This window comes from Narcine bancroftii, chromosome 3, assembly GCF_036971445.1.
Source record: "Narcine bancroftii isolate sNarBan1 chromosome 3, sNarBan1.hap1, whole genome shotgun sequence".
NCBI classification, from domain to species: domain Eukaryota; kingdom Metazoa; phylum Chordata; class Chondrichthyes; order Torpediniformes; family Narcinidae; genus Narcine; species Narcine bancroftii.
Window position 1 is genome coordinate 37,391,882 of NC_091471.1, and position 18,203 is coordinate 37,410,084.

The 18,203-nt window shown below is 36.1% G+C and overlaps 1 protein-coding gene across 5 annotated transcripts in view; it reads right to left on the bottom strand.

The window, feature by feature from the left end:
• Positions 1-18,203, bottom strand: part of smad2 (SMAD family member 2) — a 170,316-nt gene that overhangs the window by 11,105 nt on the left and 141,008 nt on the right. For all 5 annotated transcript variants that reach the window (XM_069923837.1, XM_069923836.1, XM_069923833.1 and 2 more), the window contains 2 exons: positions 7,118-7,255; positions 5,149-5,293 (listed from right to left, as the gene is read on the bottom strand). In XM_069923837.1, coding sequence (XP_069779938.1) covers positions 5,149-5,293; positions 7,118-7,255 — 283 coding nt within the window. The remainder of the gene's footprint in view (positions 1-5,148; positions 5,294-7,117; positions 7,256-18,203) is intronic.

An 18,203-nucleotide genomic window follows, 5' to 3' on the forward strand; every position in this document is an offset into this window, starting at 1 on the left:
GAAGAATTTTTCTGTTAGGTGAATTGGTAATGATTGAAATAGGTATTGTATCCTTGGGAAGATGTTCATTTTAATACAGTTTATCCTTCCTATCAGTGTTAGTGGTAAGTCTTTCCAGTGCTCTAAGTCGTCTTGTAAGTTTTTCATTAATGGCTGATAATTTAGTTTATATAGATGGCTGAGATTATTATTTAGTTGTATACCTAGGTACCGAATTGCTTGTGTTTGCCATCTAAATGGTGATTCTTCCTTAAACTTTGTGAAATCCACATTATTCATTGGCATTGCTTCTCGTTTATTTGCGTTGATCTTGTACCCCGATACTTCTCCATATTACTTCAATTTCTTATGTAATTCTTTTATTGATATTTCTGGTTCTGTTAAGTATATTATAACGTCATCTGCAAATAGACTGATTTTATATTCCTTCTCTTTTATTTTTATCCCTTGTATTTTATTTTCTGTTCTTATCAGTTCTGCTAGTGGTTCGATAGCTAATGAAAACAGTGAGGGAGATAGTGGACATCCCTGCCGAGTTGACCTGCTTAATTTAAATTGGTTTGATATATATCCATTTGTTGTCACTTTCGCCAATGGTCCCTTATATAATGCTTTAATCCAATTAATATATTTCTCTGGTAGGTTGAATTTTTGTAGTACTTTGAATAAATAATTCCATTCTACTCTGTCAAAGGCCTTCTCTGCGTCTAAAGCAACTGCTACTGTTGGAGTTTTGTTTCCTTGTACACTGCATGGATTAAGTTAATGAATTTACAGATATTGTCCGTTGTTCGTCTTTTTTTAATAAATCCAGTTTGGTCTAGTTTTACTATTTTTGGTACACAGTCGGCCAATCTGTTTGCTAATAGTTTAGCTATTATCTTATAATCTGTATTGAGTAGAGATATTGAACTATATGATGCTAGTGTTAGTGGATCTTTCCCCGTCTTTGGTATTACTGTAATTATTGCTGTTTTGCATTAATCTGGTATGTTTTGTGTTTTTTCAATCTGGTTCATTACTTCCAGGAGAGGAGGAATTAATAAGTCTTTGAATGTTTTATAGAATTCTATTGGGAGTCCATCCTCTCCCGATTTTTTTATTGTTCGGTAGTTTTTTTAAAAATATCTCCTGTATTTCTTCTATTTCAAATGGTTTTATTAATTTATTTTGCTCCTCTGTTTTTAATTTCGGTAGTTCAATTTTAGTTAGAAATTCATCTATTTTGTCTTCTTTCCCTTCGTTTTCAGTTTGATATAGTTGTTCGTAGAATTCCTTGAAGTTTTTGTTGATCTCCGTTGGGTTATATGTAATTTGTCCTTTTTCCTTGATGCCAATACCGCTCTTTTAGTTTGTGCTGTCTTAAGCTGCCACACTAGTATTTTGTGCGTTTTTTCTCCTAGCTCATAATACTTCTGTTTTGTCTTCATTATGTTCTTCTCCACCTTATATGTTTGTAGTGTTTCATATTTTATTTTCTTGTCTGTCAATTCTCTTCTTTTAGTTGTATCTTCCTTTATTGCTAATTCTTTTTCTGTATTTGTTATTTCCCTTTCCAACTGTTCTATTTCTTGATTGTAGTCCTTCTTCATCTTAGTTACATAACTTATTATCTGTCCTCTGATGAATGCTTTCATTGCATCCCATAGTATAAATTTATTTTTCACTGATTCCGTATTTATTTCAAAGTACATTTTAATTTGTTGCTCAATGAATTCTCTAAAATCCTGTCTTTTAAGTAGCATGGAGTTTAATCTCCATCTATACATTCTTGGTGGGATGTCCTCTAGCTCTATTGCCAATAACAGGGGTGAGTGATACGATAACAATCTAGCTTTATATTCTGTTTTCTTAACTCTTCCTTGAATGTGGGCTGATAACAGGAATAGGTCTATCCTTGAGTATGTTTTATGTCTACTCGAATAATATGAACATTCCTTTTCCTTTGGGTGTTGTTTCCTCCATATATCCAAAAGTTGTATTTCCTGCACCAATTTAAATATAAATTTGATTACTTTGTTCTTTCTGTTAGTCTTTTTTCCAGTTTTATCCATGTTTGAGTCCAAATTAAGGTTAACATCCCCTCCTATTAGTATATTCCCTTGCATATCTGCGATCTTCAAAAAGATATCTTGCATAAATTTTTGATCTTCTTCATTAGGTGCGTATACATTGAGTAAATTCCAAAATTCCAAAATGTAATTTATCATTACATACCTCCCTGCTGGATCTATTATTTCCTCTTCTATTTTGATTGGTATATTATTATTGATTAATATAGCTATTCCTCTGGCTTTTGAATTATATGATGCTGCTATTACATGTCCTATCCAATCTCTCTTTAATTTCTTGTGTTCCACTTCATTTAAATGTGTTTCTTGCATGAATGCTATATCAATTTTTTCTTTCTTCAGTAAATTTAACAGCTTCTTCCTTTTGATTTGGTTATGTATTCCGTTAATATTTAAAGTCATATAGTTCAACATGGTCATTTCATACTTTGTTTATCTTTCCTTTCCGTTTCCTCATCACCACCTTCCCTTCTTATCCATTTCTGTTTTCTTTTTTTTGAACACATTGTAAGACAACATTTCTAAAACATAAAATATTTCCACTATTCCCATATCTAAAATTCCTTTAATCCCAATAGTCCCTCCCCGCTCTGAATTGCCCTTTGTTCCTTGTCGGGCAACCACATCTCCCCTCTTCATTTGGATTTGCGAACCCGCTCGCAAGCGTAAACTGATTTCGCAGTGACTGTTATTCTTCCCCACCCAGCCCCCCAGAAAAGATTTTAATCTTCATATATAACAAAGTTCACTCTCTTAATTCCCTCCTTACTTCCTTTTTTCCCTTTCTTTCTCTTCTTAGTTCTTACTTATACTTTATTCTTCTTCTTTATATATAGTTTGTTGTCATTTTTGTTCTTGTTATATCTCTTCATCTCTCTGTCTGCTTTGTAGGTGTTCTGCAAATTTTCGTGCTTTTTCCGGATCCGAGAACAGTTTGCTTTGCTGTCCCGGGATAACTATTTTAAGCACCGCTGGATATTTTAACATAAATTTATAACCTTTTTTCCATCGTTTTTGCTGCGTTAAACTCCTTCCTCTTCTTCAGGAGTTCAAAACTTATGCCTGGATAGAAAAAAATTTTTTGACCTTTGTATTCCAGTGGCTTTTTGTCTTTTATTTTTTTCATTGCTTTCTCCAATATATTTTCTCTTGTTGTATATCTTAGGAATTTTACTAGAATGGATCTTGGTTTTTGTTGTGGTTGTGGTTTAGGGGCTAATGTTCTGTGTGCCCTTTCTATTTCCATTCCTTCCTGTAATTCTGGCATTCCTAGGACTCTGGGGATCCATTCTTTTATAAATTCTTTCATATTTTTGCCTTCTTCATCTTCCTTAAGTACCGCTATCTTTATATTGTTTCTTCTATTATAGTTTTCCATTATATCTATCTTCTGAGCTAACAGCTCCTATGTTTCTTTAACTTTTTTATCAGATTCTTCTAATTTCTTTTTTAAGTCATCTACTTCTCATTCTTCCACCTTGTCTACTCTTTTTCCTATTTCTGTTATGACCATCTCTAATCTATTCACTTTTTCTTCTGTACCTTTTATTCTTCTTTTTATTTCACTGAATTCTTGTGTCAGCCATTCTTTTAATGTTTCCATATATTCCTTAAATTTTTTTTATCCACGTACTGTCCCTTCGCTTCATCTTCCATTTCTCTGTGTAGAGTTTGATGTTCTCCCTCCTCTTCTTCTGAGTCCACTCCAGGATCTGTCTCCTTTACCTCTCTCTCTTCTGATTTTCTTCTTGGGTTGTTTATCTCAGTTTGCTGGGTATTTTTGTTTTTATTAATGGTGTCTTGGTGTTGGTCCTCTTCCTCTGGGTTGTTCATCTGTTGTTTCTCTGATTTCCTTTCTTTATTCTCTTCCTTCTTGTTCCCGTTATTTTCTATGTTTTCCTGTTGGGAGCCCTGCTGTCGTGTTATACTTGTCTGTTTCAGCTGTGGAGATTTACTCCTCAACTGGCCCCCCCTCCCGTCGGTGTTGTTTTTGTCTTGTGCATCGCGCATGCGCGGTTGCGCACTTTTGTTTGGCTCCGTGAGCCATCTTTATAGTCCTGAGTTCGGGGTTTCCACTGACCTCAGGGAGCGGGCTTCTCTCTCCCTGGCGGCCCTCCTCGTACAGGTAAGGCCTTCACTTTTCTCTTCCGACATCTTTCCTTCTTCTTTTCTTCCCGTTGTTTTTAGTTTTTCTTTATTTGCTGCCATTTTCTCCACACTTTTATTTTTAATTTGTTATGGTTTCTGTGTTTGTGGCTTTGCTTTTTCTTTACTTTTTTTTAAAACTTTTCTGGAGAGGGCTGGTATCTTGTCTGAGCTTGTAAGCTCTTGACACTGTTTTATTGTAAATGTAGGGTTTTCCTTCTCTGAAAAGTGCTAACACTGTGCCTTTCAATTTTCATAGGTTTAACACTCATGTCGAATATATCTTAAAGGTTGAAAACTAGAGTTTGTCTCATTAAAAGCACCAAACAAAGTCAGCTTATTAATATAATGACTTATGATTGAAATGTAATTCAAGGAAAGTAAAATTAGAACCATGGAAAAGAAAAATGTTGTTCAAATGAATTACAAGCAGGTTGGATAACTTTTCAAAGTGTAAGAATGGATCAATGTGGGAAAAATAAAGCAGGGGGCCAATACTTCTGAAATTTACATCCCAGCCCATTAAGTCTTTACCAATGTTTGAAGAAGAGTTGAAAAAAAATGACAGGAAATAAAATTTTAAAGTCACATCTTTTTTTATCAGCTGCGAAAGTTCTACATTGCTTATTAATGCAATACTAAGGATCAATAGTTCAAAATCAATCACTACCTCCATTAATGCTCCATTGTTATCTAAAATTGCAACAGTATCTTATTCAACTGGGTAAGTGGGCCAAAAAGTGGAACTCTTACAAGTGAGGTGTTGTACTTTTGCAAGTCATGCCAGGGCAGAACATGCAAAGTAGAGCCCTGGAGTGTGTTGTTGTACAAAAAGAACCTGAGCAGCACATGCTTCTAATCATTTTCCCCTTGTGATCTTCATTAGCACCCCTTTAAAAGGGAAGAGAAATATTACCAGAATGTTTCTTACCTATATTCAGCACCCCAGCCTTTCACAAAACTCATCCTAATAGTGCACATCCTGGTTAACTGATAAACAGCCTCAAAGCCTTGGTTGACAGACTGAGCCAGAAGTGCTGCAAACTCCTGGTTATTGAATATTTTCAGGTTGCAGCCTATGAAACAAAATTAGAGAAAATCAAATTAGATTTTACATCATATTCAGTATACAGAAAAAAAATTTGTACAAGTGGAATGCATTTTCAAAGCCATGAAGTATTCTTCTGTATTTAACTGCATACAAAATCAGACAAAATTAATCAAATCATTTTGCCAAATAACAAAAAGTACTCAGCTTTGTCTCATCTCTTACCCTTTACATGCATGAAAATTAGTTACGGAATCACTAAATCAATTATTTCAAGCAAAAGAAAATTATTTTGAATAATACAGCTAATTTTGGAAACTTAAAAATATTATATTTTTTTTAAAGTAACACTTTAAATATATATTAAACTTTTTCTCACAAACACAACAAAGACAAAAACAGAACAGTCCCTCCCTTCCATACATACAGATCCGTTCACTGCAGAACTTACATATATTTTAAGTATATCGAGTACAGTTGGGGAAACTTTCTTTTTGGATATATAATAGTTACTTTTATACTTTTTTCTCTTTATTACTGTAAAATTTTGGAAACTTCACATACAATTAATAACTTTATATTTCAGACCAGGGGTCCCCAAACCTTTTTAGACCATCGAACCCCAGGCACGAGTCCCCACGCTGGTCAGGGGGAAAGGGGATGAGGTGGCACTGGACGGTGGTGGGGTGGGGGAGAAGAAGAGATGCTAACATGAGTACCATATACACACTAGTAATAGTTGATCCCATGAAAATGTCAACCCCTATTTTTGGCCTCAGCCGCCCATCCATCTGAACTCCTGAACACAAATACTTGCCATAGTACTCATCTATCTGAATTCCAGACCATTGATCCTCCTCCCTACACTCGCCCATCCAAACTGCAGACCGTGGATCCTCGCCCCAGCACTGGCCATCTGAGCTACCAACACTCCAACCGTGAACTTACCATCTGATCCCAGCTATCCAAGCTCCCAATGCTTTGAATGACAAGGTACTCTTGAGGTCAAAAGTATGACCCGTGTAAAAGTCGACCCCTGCCTTTTTTGCACCAAAATCTTTGTCCAAAAAATTCGACAATTACCTGTTCGCTCTAAACTACAACATGGTGGCCACCAAGGCTTGCTCTCGCAAGAGGTTGGCCAACACTGCCACTATTTTCAATTGACCCCCCCCCTCCATCGTTCTCAACTCCCTTTCATTTATCAACCCTTTGGATGGTCCCATTGACCCCCCAGGTGTCGATATCGACCACTTTGGAGACCCCTGCTTCAGATTGACTGGGCTGGAAATCCCCTGTTCAAAATAGTTCCATCTTGCATCTCTCTATTCTATCAAAATGGCGCATCATATAGCAACTCTGTCCACAAAGGCTCCTCTGAAACCATTTGTGGAGCCATTATCCCCAGGTCCCTCCCTCAAAAGCTCAATTATATCCTTTGGGAGATCTTTCAAATATCTGACAGAGGGAAACTACAGATACAAGTTGTTAATCAGCAAAGAACAGAGTTAGGCCAATTTTGTCTATTTGTACCAGATTTCAACTGTTCATCTGTATTTTGGCAACACACAAACATTACAAGTCATCATAGCGTTGTTCCTCTTTGAAAGAAATTTACATCTGAGTATTAAGAGCAGAGGTGCAAATGGCTTGCTCTACAAAATATATAATTAAACTGAAATTCCTATTAGAAATATACTTTGAAGAAGGGCTCAGGCTTAAACATCTTTACCTCCAATGGATGCTGTGAGATCTGCTGAGTTCCTCCAGTATTTCTCCTAGAAGAATAACTTCCCCCCCCCCTTACACTACTGGGGAAAAAAAACTCCACTTAATCCAGCACTTTCCTTACCTGGTGGAATCTTGCACACTGTTGCAGGATGCCATCCATATCTTTGATTACAATTGGGACTTTGAACGAAGATGGCACTATCACTCAGGCACTCAGCAAAAACCTCCCCACCAATGTAATACAACCTCACTCCTCTACCTAAAAAGAAAAAATAGTTATGTTAGGAACACCTTTGCATTACCCAAAGTTACATTAGGAATGCACCTCTATTACCAAGTCATTATACTAAAAGAATAAAAGCTAACAGAGTTGTTTTTATTGGGGTAAATATATAGATATACAAGGTAAAGAAAAAAAAAATCAAATTTTAGACAAGTAATGCCAACACATGATTGAATAAAATAAGGATTAGTCAGCGCAGCTGTGCAAGCAAATAAATTATGAGTTTTTTGAAAATGTGACCAAAAAGGTTGACGAGGGCAGAGTTGTAGATGTATACATGGATTTTAGCGGGGCATTCAATAAGATTCTGCGCAGGAGGCTGCTTTGGAATGTTAGATTGCTTGGGATGGCCGAATAGAAAAAAAATTGCTTCATGGAAAAAGCAGAGGGTGGTGGTGGAAGGTCATTTCTCAGACTGGAGGTGTGTGATTAGTGGTATCCCTCAGGGTTAAGTGTTGGGCTAATTGCTGTTTGTCAACTATAAATTCGAAATAGATGAAAAGTTCCATGCATGATTGGCAAGTTTGCATATGACACTAAAATATCCAGTCTTGTACATCGTGAAGACGATTTCCAATTATTGCAGCAGGATCTTGATCAGTTGAGCACAGCATTGGCTGATGGAATTTAATACAGAGGTGTTGCCTTTTGTAAAGACTAACTTGGATGGGACCAAATGGTGAATGGTAGCTACCTGGGTAGTGTTGTAAAGCAGAAAAATCTAGAAGTACAGGTACATTGTATCTTGAAAGTGGCATAGGGCTTTCGGCACATTGGTCTTCATCAGAGTACTGAGCATGGAAGTTGGGAGCATATGTTGCAGTTGCACAAGATGTGGTTGAGGCTATTTAGAGTACCATGTTCAGTTTTGGTCGCCATGCTACAGGAAAGATGTTAAGCTGGTGAGGATGCAGAGATTTACAAGGACATTGCCAGGACTTGCATGCCTAAGCTAAAATGATAAGTTGAACAGGCTCAAGCTTTATTCCTTAGAGGGCAGGAAGATGAGGGGTGATCAAAGAAATAGATCAGATGAACAGAGCATCTTTTGCCCAGAGTAAGGGAATTGGCAAACAGGTTTAAAGTGAAGGGTGGGGTAAGTGAGGTGTAATAGAATCCAAAGGGTAAAGTTACTTTTATAGACAGAAAAGGTGGTAGGTGTATGGAACAACCTGCCAGAGGTAGTTAAGGTTGGTACTATTGTAACATTTAAGGCACATATGGACAGATACACAATAGGATAGATTTAAAATGCATGTAAGTGGGACTAACTAGTGTAGGTGAGACACTATGGGCAAGTTGGGCCAAGGGCCTATTTCTACCCTGTATAACTTTATAACTGAAAACACTGAGTTGATGCGAGCAAGCTTTGCTCTCTCCACAGATGCTACTTGAATGCAACATTTTCATCTCTTTTATTTCAGGAATCCAGTAATTAGCACTTTAGTTTATTTTTATCCCCTTTTTATCTGCACTTTTTCAGATCCCTCAATTTATGCCATCCAGATTGATCAGCTGTGATTAGATGGCACCAAAAATAATTTTTACCTCCTTTATCTCCACCCTAATACAGACATCATTCCTTTGTTCTCTTTATCCCTCTTGCTCTCTGTGTCTTTACATATACTTTTTGTCACTTTTCTAGTTCTGATAAAGATAATTGAACGGAGTCATTAATCCAGTTTCTACCTCCATTAATGTTGCCTGGCCTGTTGAGTATCAATTGCTTTTATTTCTATTTTGTAACACTTTGCCTCAAAGACACAATGACAAAGAATTTGGAATAATTTCTGGAACTTTTAAATGTTCAAAAGAAATGAACAAGATTTAACTGAATGCCAAGGTGCATTGCACAAACTCAATTATTTTAATCCCAAGTTCTCATTCAGTGATAACATACTCTAAACACCAAAGCTAAGCTGACCCGCCCTTGAATTGCTCTGGGAGTTCTGCATACTTTCAGAGTACATACATGGCATCACATGCAACAGAGATTCTTTTTACCTGCTTGCCAGGCAGTCACCAATCTGTAGCTCAACCCACACCCATCACTCCCCCTTGCACTGACCCACACCCATCGCTCCCCCGTACCCCAACCTACAGCCATCAGATAGCATGATTTCAAGCATGACTAAGGCTATTCTTACCTGCGCCAGAATTAAACTGGAGAAATAAAAAATCTTGCAATACAAAAATTGGCAGGGCCATCAGTTTTTTTTTGTTCAGACAAATGTTTTGGGACATTCCAGAAAATGTAGAAGTTATGTCAATAGATTTTTTTCCCACCAGAGTACTATCCAGAAGAACAAATGTGACATCTTGTAGCTGCATTAACAGCATAACTGGATTTACATGCCTTGAAATTAACACAAGAATATACACTAGAAAAATAGCAGGAGGGAGTCATGTGCTCCCCAAGCCTGCCCATCAAAATAATCTAATCTTCCCCAACCCTTTACTCACATAGGTTCCACATAGCCTTAAGCCCACAATCTTTTAAACAATTATTCTCCTCTTTAAATACCTCCAGTGATCTAGCCTCTATAACCCTCCAAAGGGACAAAATTCAAGAGATTTGCCATTCTCTACAAGAAATAACAATTTTCAGACTTAAATGACCATTCCCCTCATCAGGAACTCTCTCACTTTTATCATGCTCTCTTTTTGAAATCTTTACCCTCTCACTTTAAACCTATTCCCCATTGATTTGGACTCTCCTACCCTTGGAAAAAAAAGGCTGAACATACATCTTATCCATACCCCTCATGATTTTATATGTCTCAGCTTCCTATGTTCAAGGGAAGAAAATCCCAGTCGATCCAGGCTTTCCAAACTCAAGCCTTGATGATTCATTAATCTTTTATGTACCCTTTCCATTTTAATTTGAACCTTCCATAGCTGGGTGATCAGAGCTGCCTAAAATATTTGAAATGTGGCCTCATAAAAGTCTTGCATAGCTATAATATGACATCTCAGCTCTACTTGCACCTCCTCCCTCACCAACATTCGGGCCCAAACAGTTCTTCCAAGTGAGGCACAACTTCAGTTGTGAATCTATGAGGGTCATTCACTGAATTTGGTGCTCCCATTGTGGTCTCCTCTACATTGGAGAGACTGGATGCAGACTTGAGATTGCTTCAATGAACACCCTGGCTCTCTCCGTCGCAATAGCGTGGATCTCCCAGTGGCCATCCATTTCAATGCCCTGCCCCATTCTGTTCATGGACTTGTGCACTGCCAGACCGAGGCTGCCTGCAGGCTAGAGGGGAAACACCTCATATTCCTTCCTGGCACCCTCCTACCAATGACATTATCAGCGACTTCTCCAGTTTCTGTCAACCCCAATTTCTAAAATGCTGGGTGCAGGAAAAGTCACCCTCGCCGTGACATCACTGTGTTGCCTTGGTCTTCTTACTTTTGTTTTTTGTCTTTCTTCTTCAAGCCATCCATGTGTGCCCGCAGCAGATTTCCTCTAGCTCGGTCTCTTCCCTTTTCCCTCTGTTTTTCCTTTCCTCCAGCTCTGCATTCACAGAGCCAAACCCCTCCCTCTTCCCTATCAATTCTCACCTTTCCTCTTATTCATATCCAATCAACACCTTCTGACTGTCAGTCTGTACTCCCTTTTCTCCTCCTCCCCAGCCTTTTAATTCAGACTCCTGTCTGCTTTTTACTTGAAGGGTTCAGACTAAAGTGCATATTCCAGATTTTATATAATGTTATTTGTACACATTTTGATTTGACCATGTAGAAATTACAGCCATTCTTGCACATAGATCCCCCATTTCAGGGCAACATAATGTATGGAACATTTAGCTTCACAGATGATTTTGATTTCTCAGATATGTTTAATTGCTTCATTGATGCAGATATAAGAGAGCTAAGCTTGCTTCTAAGCTTTTGATCACCTTTAGAGTCTGTAGTTGCCATTTTTCAACTCAAGGACCAGAGTTGTGTCAATGAAAGGCAAAGAAGCCATTATGAGGCTGAAAAATAACAGTAAGAGACATCACCCAAACCTTAAGATTATCAAAATCAACTGTTTGGAACATCATTTAGAAGAAAGGGCATTTTGGTGAGCTCAGTGATCGCAAAAGAATTGGCAGCCCAAGGAAGACCTCCACTGCTGAAAGAAGAATTCTCATAATAACAAAGAAAAATCCCCAAACACCTGACCAACAGATCAAAAGCACTCTTCAGAAGGCAGCTGTGGATGTGTCATTGACTGCTGTCTGCACAAGATGTCATGAATACAGAGGATACAAATTAGCCACAGAAACAGGAGGGCCAGATTACAGTTTGAAAGAACCATTTAAAAGAGTCTGCAGAATTCTGGAAAAGGTCTTGTGGACAGATGAGACCAAGATTAACCTGCATTAGAGTGAAGGCAAGAGCCAAGTGTGGAGGCATAAAGGAATTGCCCAAGATCCAAACCATCTCACCTGTAAAACAGTTGTGGGGTTGTTATGACTGGGCATGTACGGCTGTCACAGGTACTTCACTCATTATGTAACTGCTGATGGCAGTAGTAAAATGAATTCTGAGATGTATTGAACATCTTATATGCTCAAATCTGAGCAAATGCTTCCAAACTCATTGGACAGCACTTCATCTGACAACAAAACAATAATCTCAAACATACTGCTAAAGCAACAAAGGATTTTTTCAAAGCTGTAAACTGAAAAATTCATGAATGGCCAAGTCAGTCACCCGATCTAAATCCACTTTAGCATGCCTTCCATATGCTAAGGAGAAAACGTAAAGAGGACAAGCCCCTGAAACAAGCAGGAGCTGGAGCTGGATGTAGTAGAGAAGATATTTAGCACCTATGAATCACAGACTTTTAGCAGTCATTGCTTGCAAGGAATATGCAACAAAGAACTAAACATGACTACTTTAATACACATACTATTGCCATGTCCCAAATATTATGGTGCCATGAAATTAGGGGAACTATGCATAAAAAGTTCTGTAATTAAAACATGGTCAAACCAAAATGTATCTAAATAACCTTGAATAAAATCTGGAATGCGCACTTTAATAACATGTGAATTTAAAACTATGGAGAACAGGGACAAATAAAGGATTGTCTTTGTCCTAAACATTATGGAGGGTATGCATATCTTTACCTCCAATGGACACCTGTAAGATCTGCTGAGTTCTGCCAGTATTTCTGTGTTTTTACTTAGCTCCAGTAGTCATTACCCTGACCAATGAAGACAAACACATCACCTTTTCTACGCATGTTATCTCTTTCAGTGAATTATGTCCCTGTACCTCTGGGTCCTTCTGTTCTACAATATTTTCCAAACTCTTGCCACTTACTGTGGAAGTCCTGCCTCAGTTTGACATCAAAAATCGCCACCTGTCAGAATTAAATTCCATTCATTCCTTGGATTACTTCCAGAATTGTACTAGATCCTGTTGTAATGCAAGTGAGCCTTCCTCATTGTTCACTATACCAGTAATTAGCTGTCATCTGCAAACTTATTAACAATAAATTAATTACATCTAAAAATGTTACCATAGATGACAAAATAATAGACCCAGTACCAATTCCCATAGCCTGCCACTGGTTACATGCCTCAAAAGTAACAGTCCTCTATCATCACCCACTTCCTCCTTTCATCAAGCTATTTGGCCAGCTAACCCTGAATTCTATGTGATTTATCCTTCTAGACCAGCCCACCACATGGGACTTTGTCAAAGGCCAAAACTCACGTAGACAAGTTTTTTTTAAAACTTTCTTAATCACTGGAGAAGTCAGAAATTTCTCATTATCCAGACCCTATAGTTCAGTTAGATATTCTGTCTAAACAAATTGAAATTATGTCAAAGCAAATAAATCATGGTTTTTCATCTTTGAATAATCAATTTACTAGCATGAAGGAGGAAATGCTCACCATCAAGATTGATATGGCAAAGTGTGTGAATCTGGTGGATAAATACAGGATAAAGTTAAAAAGATTGAAGAGGACTTTTATTGTTGTGATGTTGAGTAATGTAAAGAACGAAGGATGGGACAGATGGAAGATTCTCTTACTGGATGAGAAATAGAACAAAATGATTTATTAAAGTACATTGATGCTTTGGAGAATCAGAGTTGAAGAATTAATGTTAAAATTGTTGGGTTACCTGAAGATTTTGAAGGGGTAGACCCAGTGCAATTTTTTCCAGAAATTGATTCCTGCTTTTTTGGGAAAGGAATATTTTCCAAGTGGATTAGAATTGGACAGAGCACACAGAGCAATTAGGAAAAAGCCTTTTCCTGGACAACCACTATGTTCCATATTAATCAGGTGTTTCGTTATCAAGAGAGAGACTGATTTTGCATGTTGCAGTTCAAAATGCAAGAAAAAAAATCAGGGTCCTTTGGTTGTCAAGAATAAGTTTTTTTTCTATGCAGATTTGAGTCAAGCTGTTACTAAACAATGTAAAGAGTTTAACTCTGCCAAAGCTGTTTTGTGGAAGAAAGGATATAAATTTGCTTTTCAATATCCATCCTGCTATTCTCAAAAGTTCTTTTATGGAGATTTTCAATCCCACTATTTTTAGTGATAACACTGAAGCTCTTACATTTGTTAATTCTTTGCCTGATAATAAACAGAAGAAAAGTCAAGTTTTTTCTCAACAATTGAAACCAGCTCAAGAAGAGAAGTGTGGTGTGCGAGAGAGGAAATGCTATCAGTTGGTTGAAATTGACATCGATGATAATCAAGGTAACAGAGATTTGAAGGAAACTTATCACACTTGAAATGATTTACTTATTGCTTTTTATTGATTGTTCTGTTCATGGGGTGGGGGTGGGTGGTTTTGTTTGCTTCTCCTTCCGAAGTTGTTGGCCACTTTGTGGCATTAGTCACTTCCCATATAATTGGGGGAGGTTGTACTGTGATACAGTACTTTCTTTTTTGTTGGGTTTTTTTGTTGTTATAGGGTTTACTTTTCTTTTATTCTTTCTATTGAGGAGAAGTATCATTTTTTTTGGATATTGATCATGGATTAGAGTCCCACTACATGGATGATGACTAATTTAAATTTTGCTACTTTTAATGTTAACAGACTTGATAATATAATTAAGAGAAAGAGAGTTTTGGCTTATACAGTAAAACCTCATTAGATAAGCGGTAGTTGGGGGTCCAAGATTTATACCGTGTTACAGTTGAGTCGCGGAACAGATACATATATATCAGGATTCAGGAGGCAGGAAAACAGAATACTGTGACTCAAATCCTATAAGAAGACCTTTAAGCTCCACATATTAACATAAAAGTTATGATTGGGGTGACTTTAATTGTTGTTTAGATCCATTATTGGATAAATCTCTGAAAACGGTAAAGAGGACTAAAATAGCAAAGCAGTTAATGAAAGATATAAATTTAATTGATATATGGAGATTAAATCCAAAAGAGAAAGATTTTTTGCTTTATTCATTTCAACATGATTCTTATTCTAGATTTATTTTTAATATTGGCGCAATTACAAGGTCGTGTTTATATCTGCTGAATCTAAGAGTAAAACATTGCCAGACCACTCTCCTTTATTAATAACATGTACAGGTTTAGAAAAGACTGATAATACGTATCGATGAAGATTTAATTCTTTGTTGTGAAAAAGTGTAGAATTTTGTAATTTTACAAGGGATCAAATATAGCAATTTTTGAAAATAAATACAGATTCAGTTAATAGTAAGTTTGCTTTATGGCATGTGCTTTGAAGGCATATTTAAGAGGACAAATTTTTAGCTTTACATTTAAAATTAAGAAAAATATTCATCTGAAGTTGGAGAAGGAGATAGAAATTTTAGAAAAAGATTTACAACAGAATTCAAAGGAGATTAAAAAAGTAAGTTTGATTAATATGAAATTACAATACAATTCATTACAAACTTATAAATTTGAGTTGTTATAGAGAACTAAACAAATATATTATGAATTAGGGGAAAGAGCTCCTCAGGTTTTAAGATTGGTGTGACAGTTTATGTTGTGTTTCTGTTGTTTTGGGGAGATAAATTTGGGCAGGTTTTTTTTAGTGTAGGTCACATACAGATACAAACACTTCAAAACATATCTCATTTAAAATACTGGAGCTCTGCTCAAGCCAGATGGGCGGCTCCTGGGGGCCTTTGCAAAAACATTGGGGAGTGCCCAAGAGACTTCACTAATGGATTGTTGTTTTGAAAAGCAACAGATGAAAGAGACTTGATGAGTAGTTTGGAGCCGCAGGCTGTCTGGGTGCGTAGCTTGCTGTTCTAAGAGGGTCATATGTTTTTTGTAAGCAGAGAGAGTTGAACAGCTTTTTCTCTGGGGTGGGGGGGAAGAGAGAGAGAGAGAGAGAGAGAGAATATGATCAGTTCTGCAGTGCTACAGTCAGCACCAGCTGCACTGGAACAGGGCAAGCTGGAAACCTTGTGGAAAACCCCATTTGGAAGATGGGTTGTGAGTGCTTAGTTCGGTCTGGTCAAAGCCCTTGTGGTTCATGCAAAAGGAGAGGACTGGCTGTCTAATGTTCCACTTGAAATAAGCGAAACTAAAAGCAACTCTGTAGTGACCTGAAAGAAAGAGGTCATCATCTGGAAAACACTGATGGGGCAAATTTCTTCAGCAAGTCACTGACGTGGCTGATTAAAAGGGATCAGTTTGTGTCCAGGAACAACCCCTCTGAAAACAGACAAGAACCTTCCTCAACGGTAACCATTTACCTTGCGAGCACTAAAGCCTGGCAAACTTCATAAATGTAAAATTCCTTGCACAGAATTCCGTGCAACCAATGAACTTGGAGGAATGAGAAATGAGAGTGGACTGTGAACCAAAGAACTTTTCTAAACTTTAACACACGTTACATACACGTGCACTTAGAATTAGAAGGGGGTTAAGTTAGGTTAGTTAAGTCAATAGTGATAAGTTAAAGTGTGATTCTGTTTTCGTGTTTAAAGATAATTAAAATTAACTTTTGTTTAAGTAACCATTTATCTTGGTGAATATCTATTGCTGTTGGGTTTTGGGATCCTCTGGCTTGTGACACTGGCAATTAAAGACGGAACAAGTTTCAAGAACAATAAATGCTATTAGAAAGGATTCAGCGATTACATAAATCCTTCAGGAGATTAATGACATCTTTAGGGAATTTTATGCAAAATTATATACGTGTCAATAAGATAAAGAAGAAGCTAGAATTGATTTTTTTTTATCTGACCTTCATTTACCTTCTTTGAGTAGTTTGGATATTAATGAATTGGATGCTCCATTTAGTTCAAGAGAGATTATGGAAGCACTTTAATTTATGCCTAATGGGAAGTCCTCAGGTGAAGATGGCTTTACTTCTGAGTTTTATAAAAAAAAATTCAAGATTTATTAATTCCTTTACTGATGGAAATATTGAAACAGGCAATGGAGGTTCATTATTTTTTGGATTCTTCTTTTCAGGCAATTATTAGTTATTCTTAAAAAGGATCGGGATCTTTTGAAAACTGGATCTTATATATTTTGTTGTTAAATGTTGATTATAAAATTGTAACAAAGGTTCTAGCAAATAGATTGGCAAAATATTTACCAGGTTTGATTAATTTAGACTAGGCTGGACTTAATAAAAATCGTTTTTTGGTGGACAATATTGTGAAATTTATTTCTTTGATTCATATTTCTCGAGAGGAATCCAACCCTCCCACGGATATATCACTGAACAGAAAAGGCATTTGACAGAGTAAAATGGAGTTTTTTTTATTTAATTTAAAGTTTTTGAAATTTTTAAAATTTGAACCAATGTTTATTGGTTGAATTAAGGCTTTATATAAAAATCCTACTGCTAGAGTTATGACAAATGGGCAGTTATCTTTGTTTTTTATATTGAGTAGATCTGCTAGACAAGGCTGCCCTTTGTCACCAGGTCTTTTTGCATTAGTTATTGAACCTTTGGCTCAGGTGATAAGGCAAGATAATAATATTAAGGTATTAAAGTGAAGTCTGATAAATTTAAAATTAATTTATTTGCAGATGATTTTTAATATACTTAACAGAATCTCAGAATTCTAATATTTAGGTATAAAAGTAGATAGTAGTTTTAGTCATCTGTATGAATTATTTACCATTATTTTACAAAATTAAAAATTATTTCAATCAATGGAAAGATATACCAATCACATTAATAGGTAGAGTTAGTTGTATTAAGATGAATATTTTTCCTAGGATTCAATATGCTCAAAATTATTTTTTTAAAGATTTGAATTCTATTATGAGGAAGTTTTTAAAATGGTAAGAGTATCTTTACAAAAATTAACTTGCAAGTATGAATTAGGAGGTTCACAGCTTCCGAATTTTCAAATTATTACAAATTGGCACAATTAAAATTTATTAAAAGAATGTTTGATTTGGAACAATCATTGGAATGGGCAAATATTGGAATTATCTCAAATTGGTGAGAAGATGGATCCTTTTATTTATAAATGGAATTCAGAGTTTTTACGTAATTATAATTCACCTATTTTGATATATTTAATGGAATTATGAAACAAAATAAATAATGTAATAGTTACACAAGAAAAAAATTTCAAGTAAAACACCTTTATATCAGAAAAGATTTTCCCTTTTACGATTAATAATCAGTTTTTGAAATTATGGGACTAAAAGGGAATTAAATTTGTACAAGATTGTTATGAAGCAGGTTATTTTATTTTCTTTTTAAAAAAAAACAAAATATCATCAAATACTCTGTTTTGTTATTATCAAATCAAAAGTTTATTAAATTTTGGACACACTTTATGGTTACCTAGACAATCTTAATTTGGAATTTTACTTACGAATGGTAGGAAGAAGGGATTTGTATCTGAAATGTATTCATTATTACAGAATAAAATGCCCAAATTAGATTTGCATAAATCTAGGTTAAAATGGGAAAAATATTTAGGAATACTAATTAATCAAGATGATTG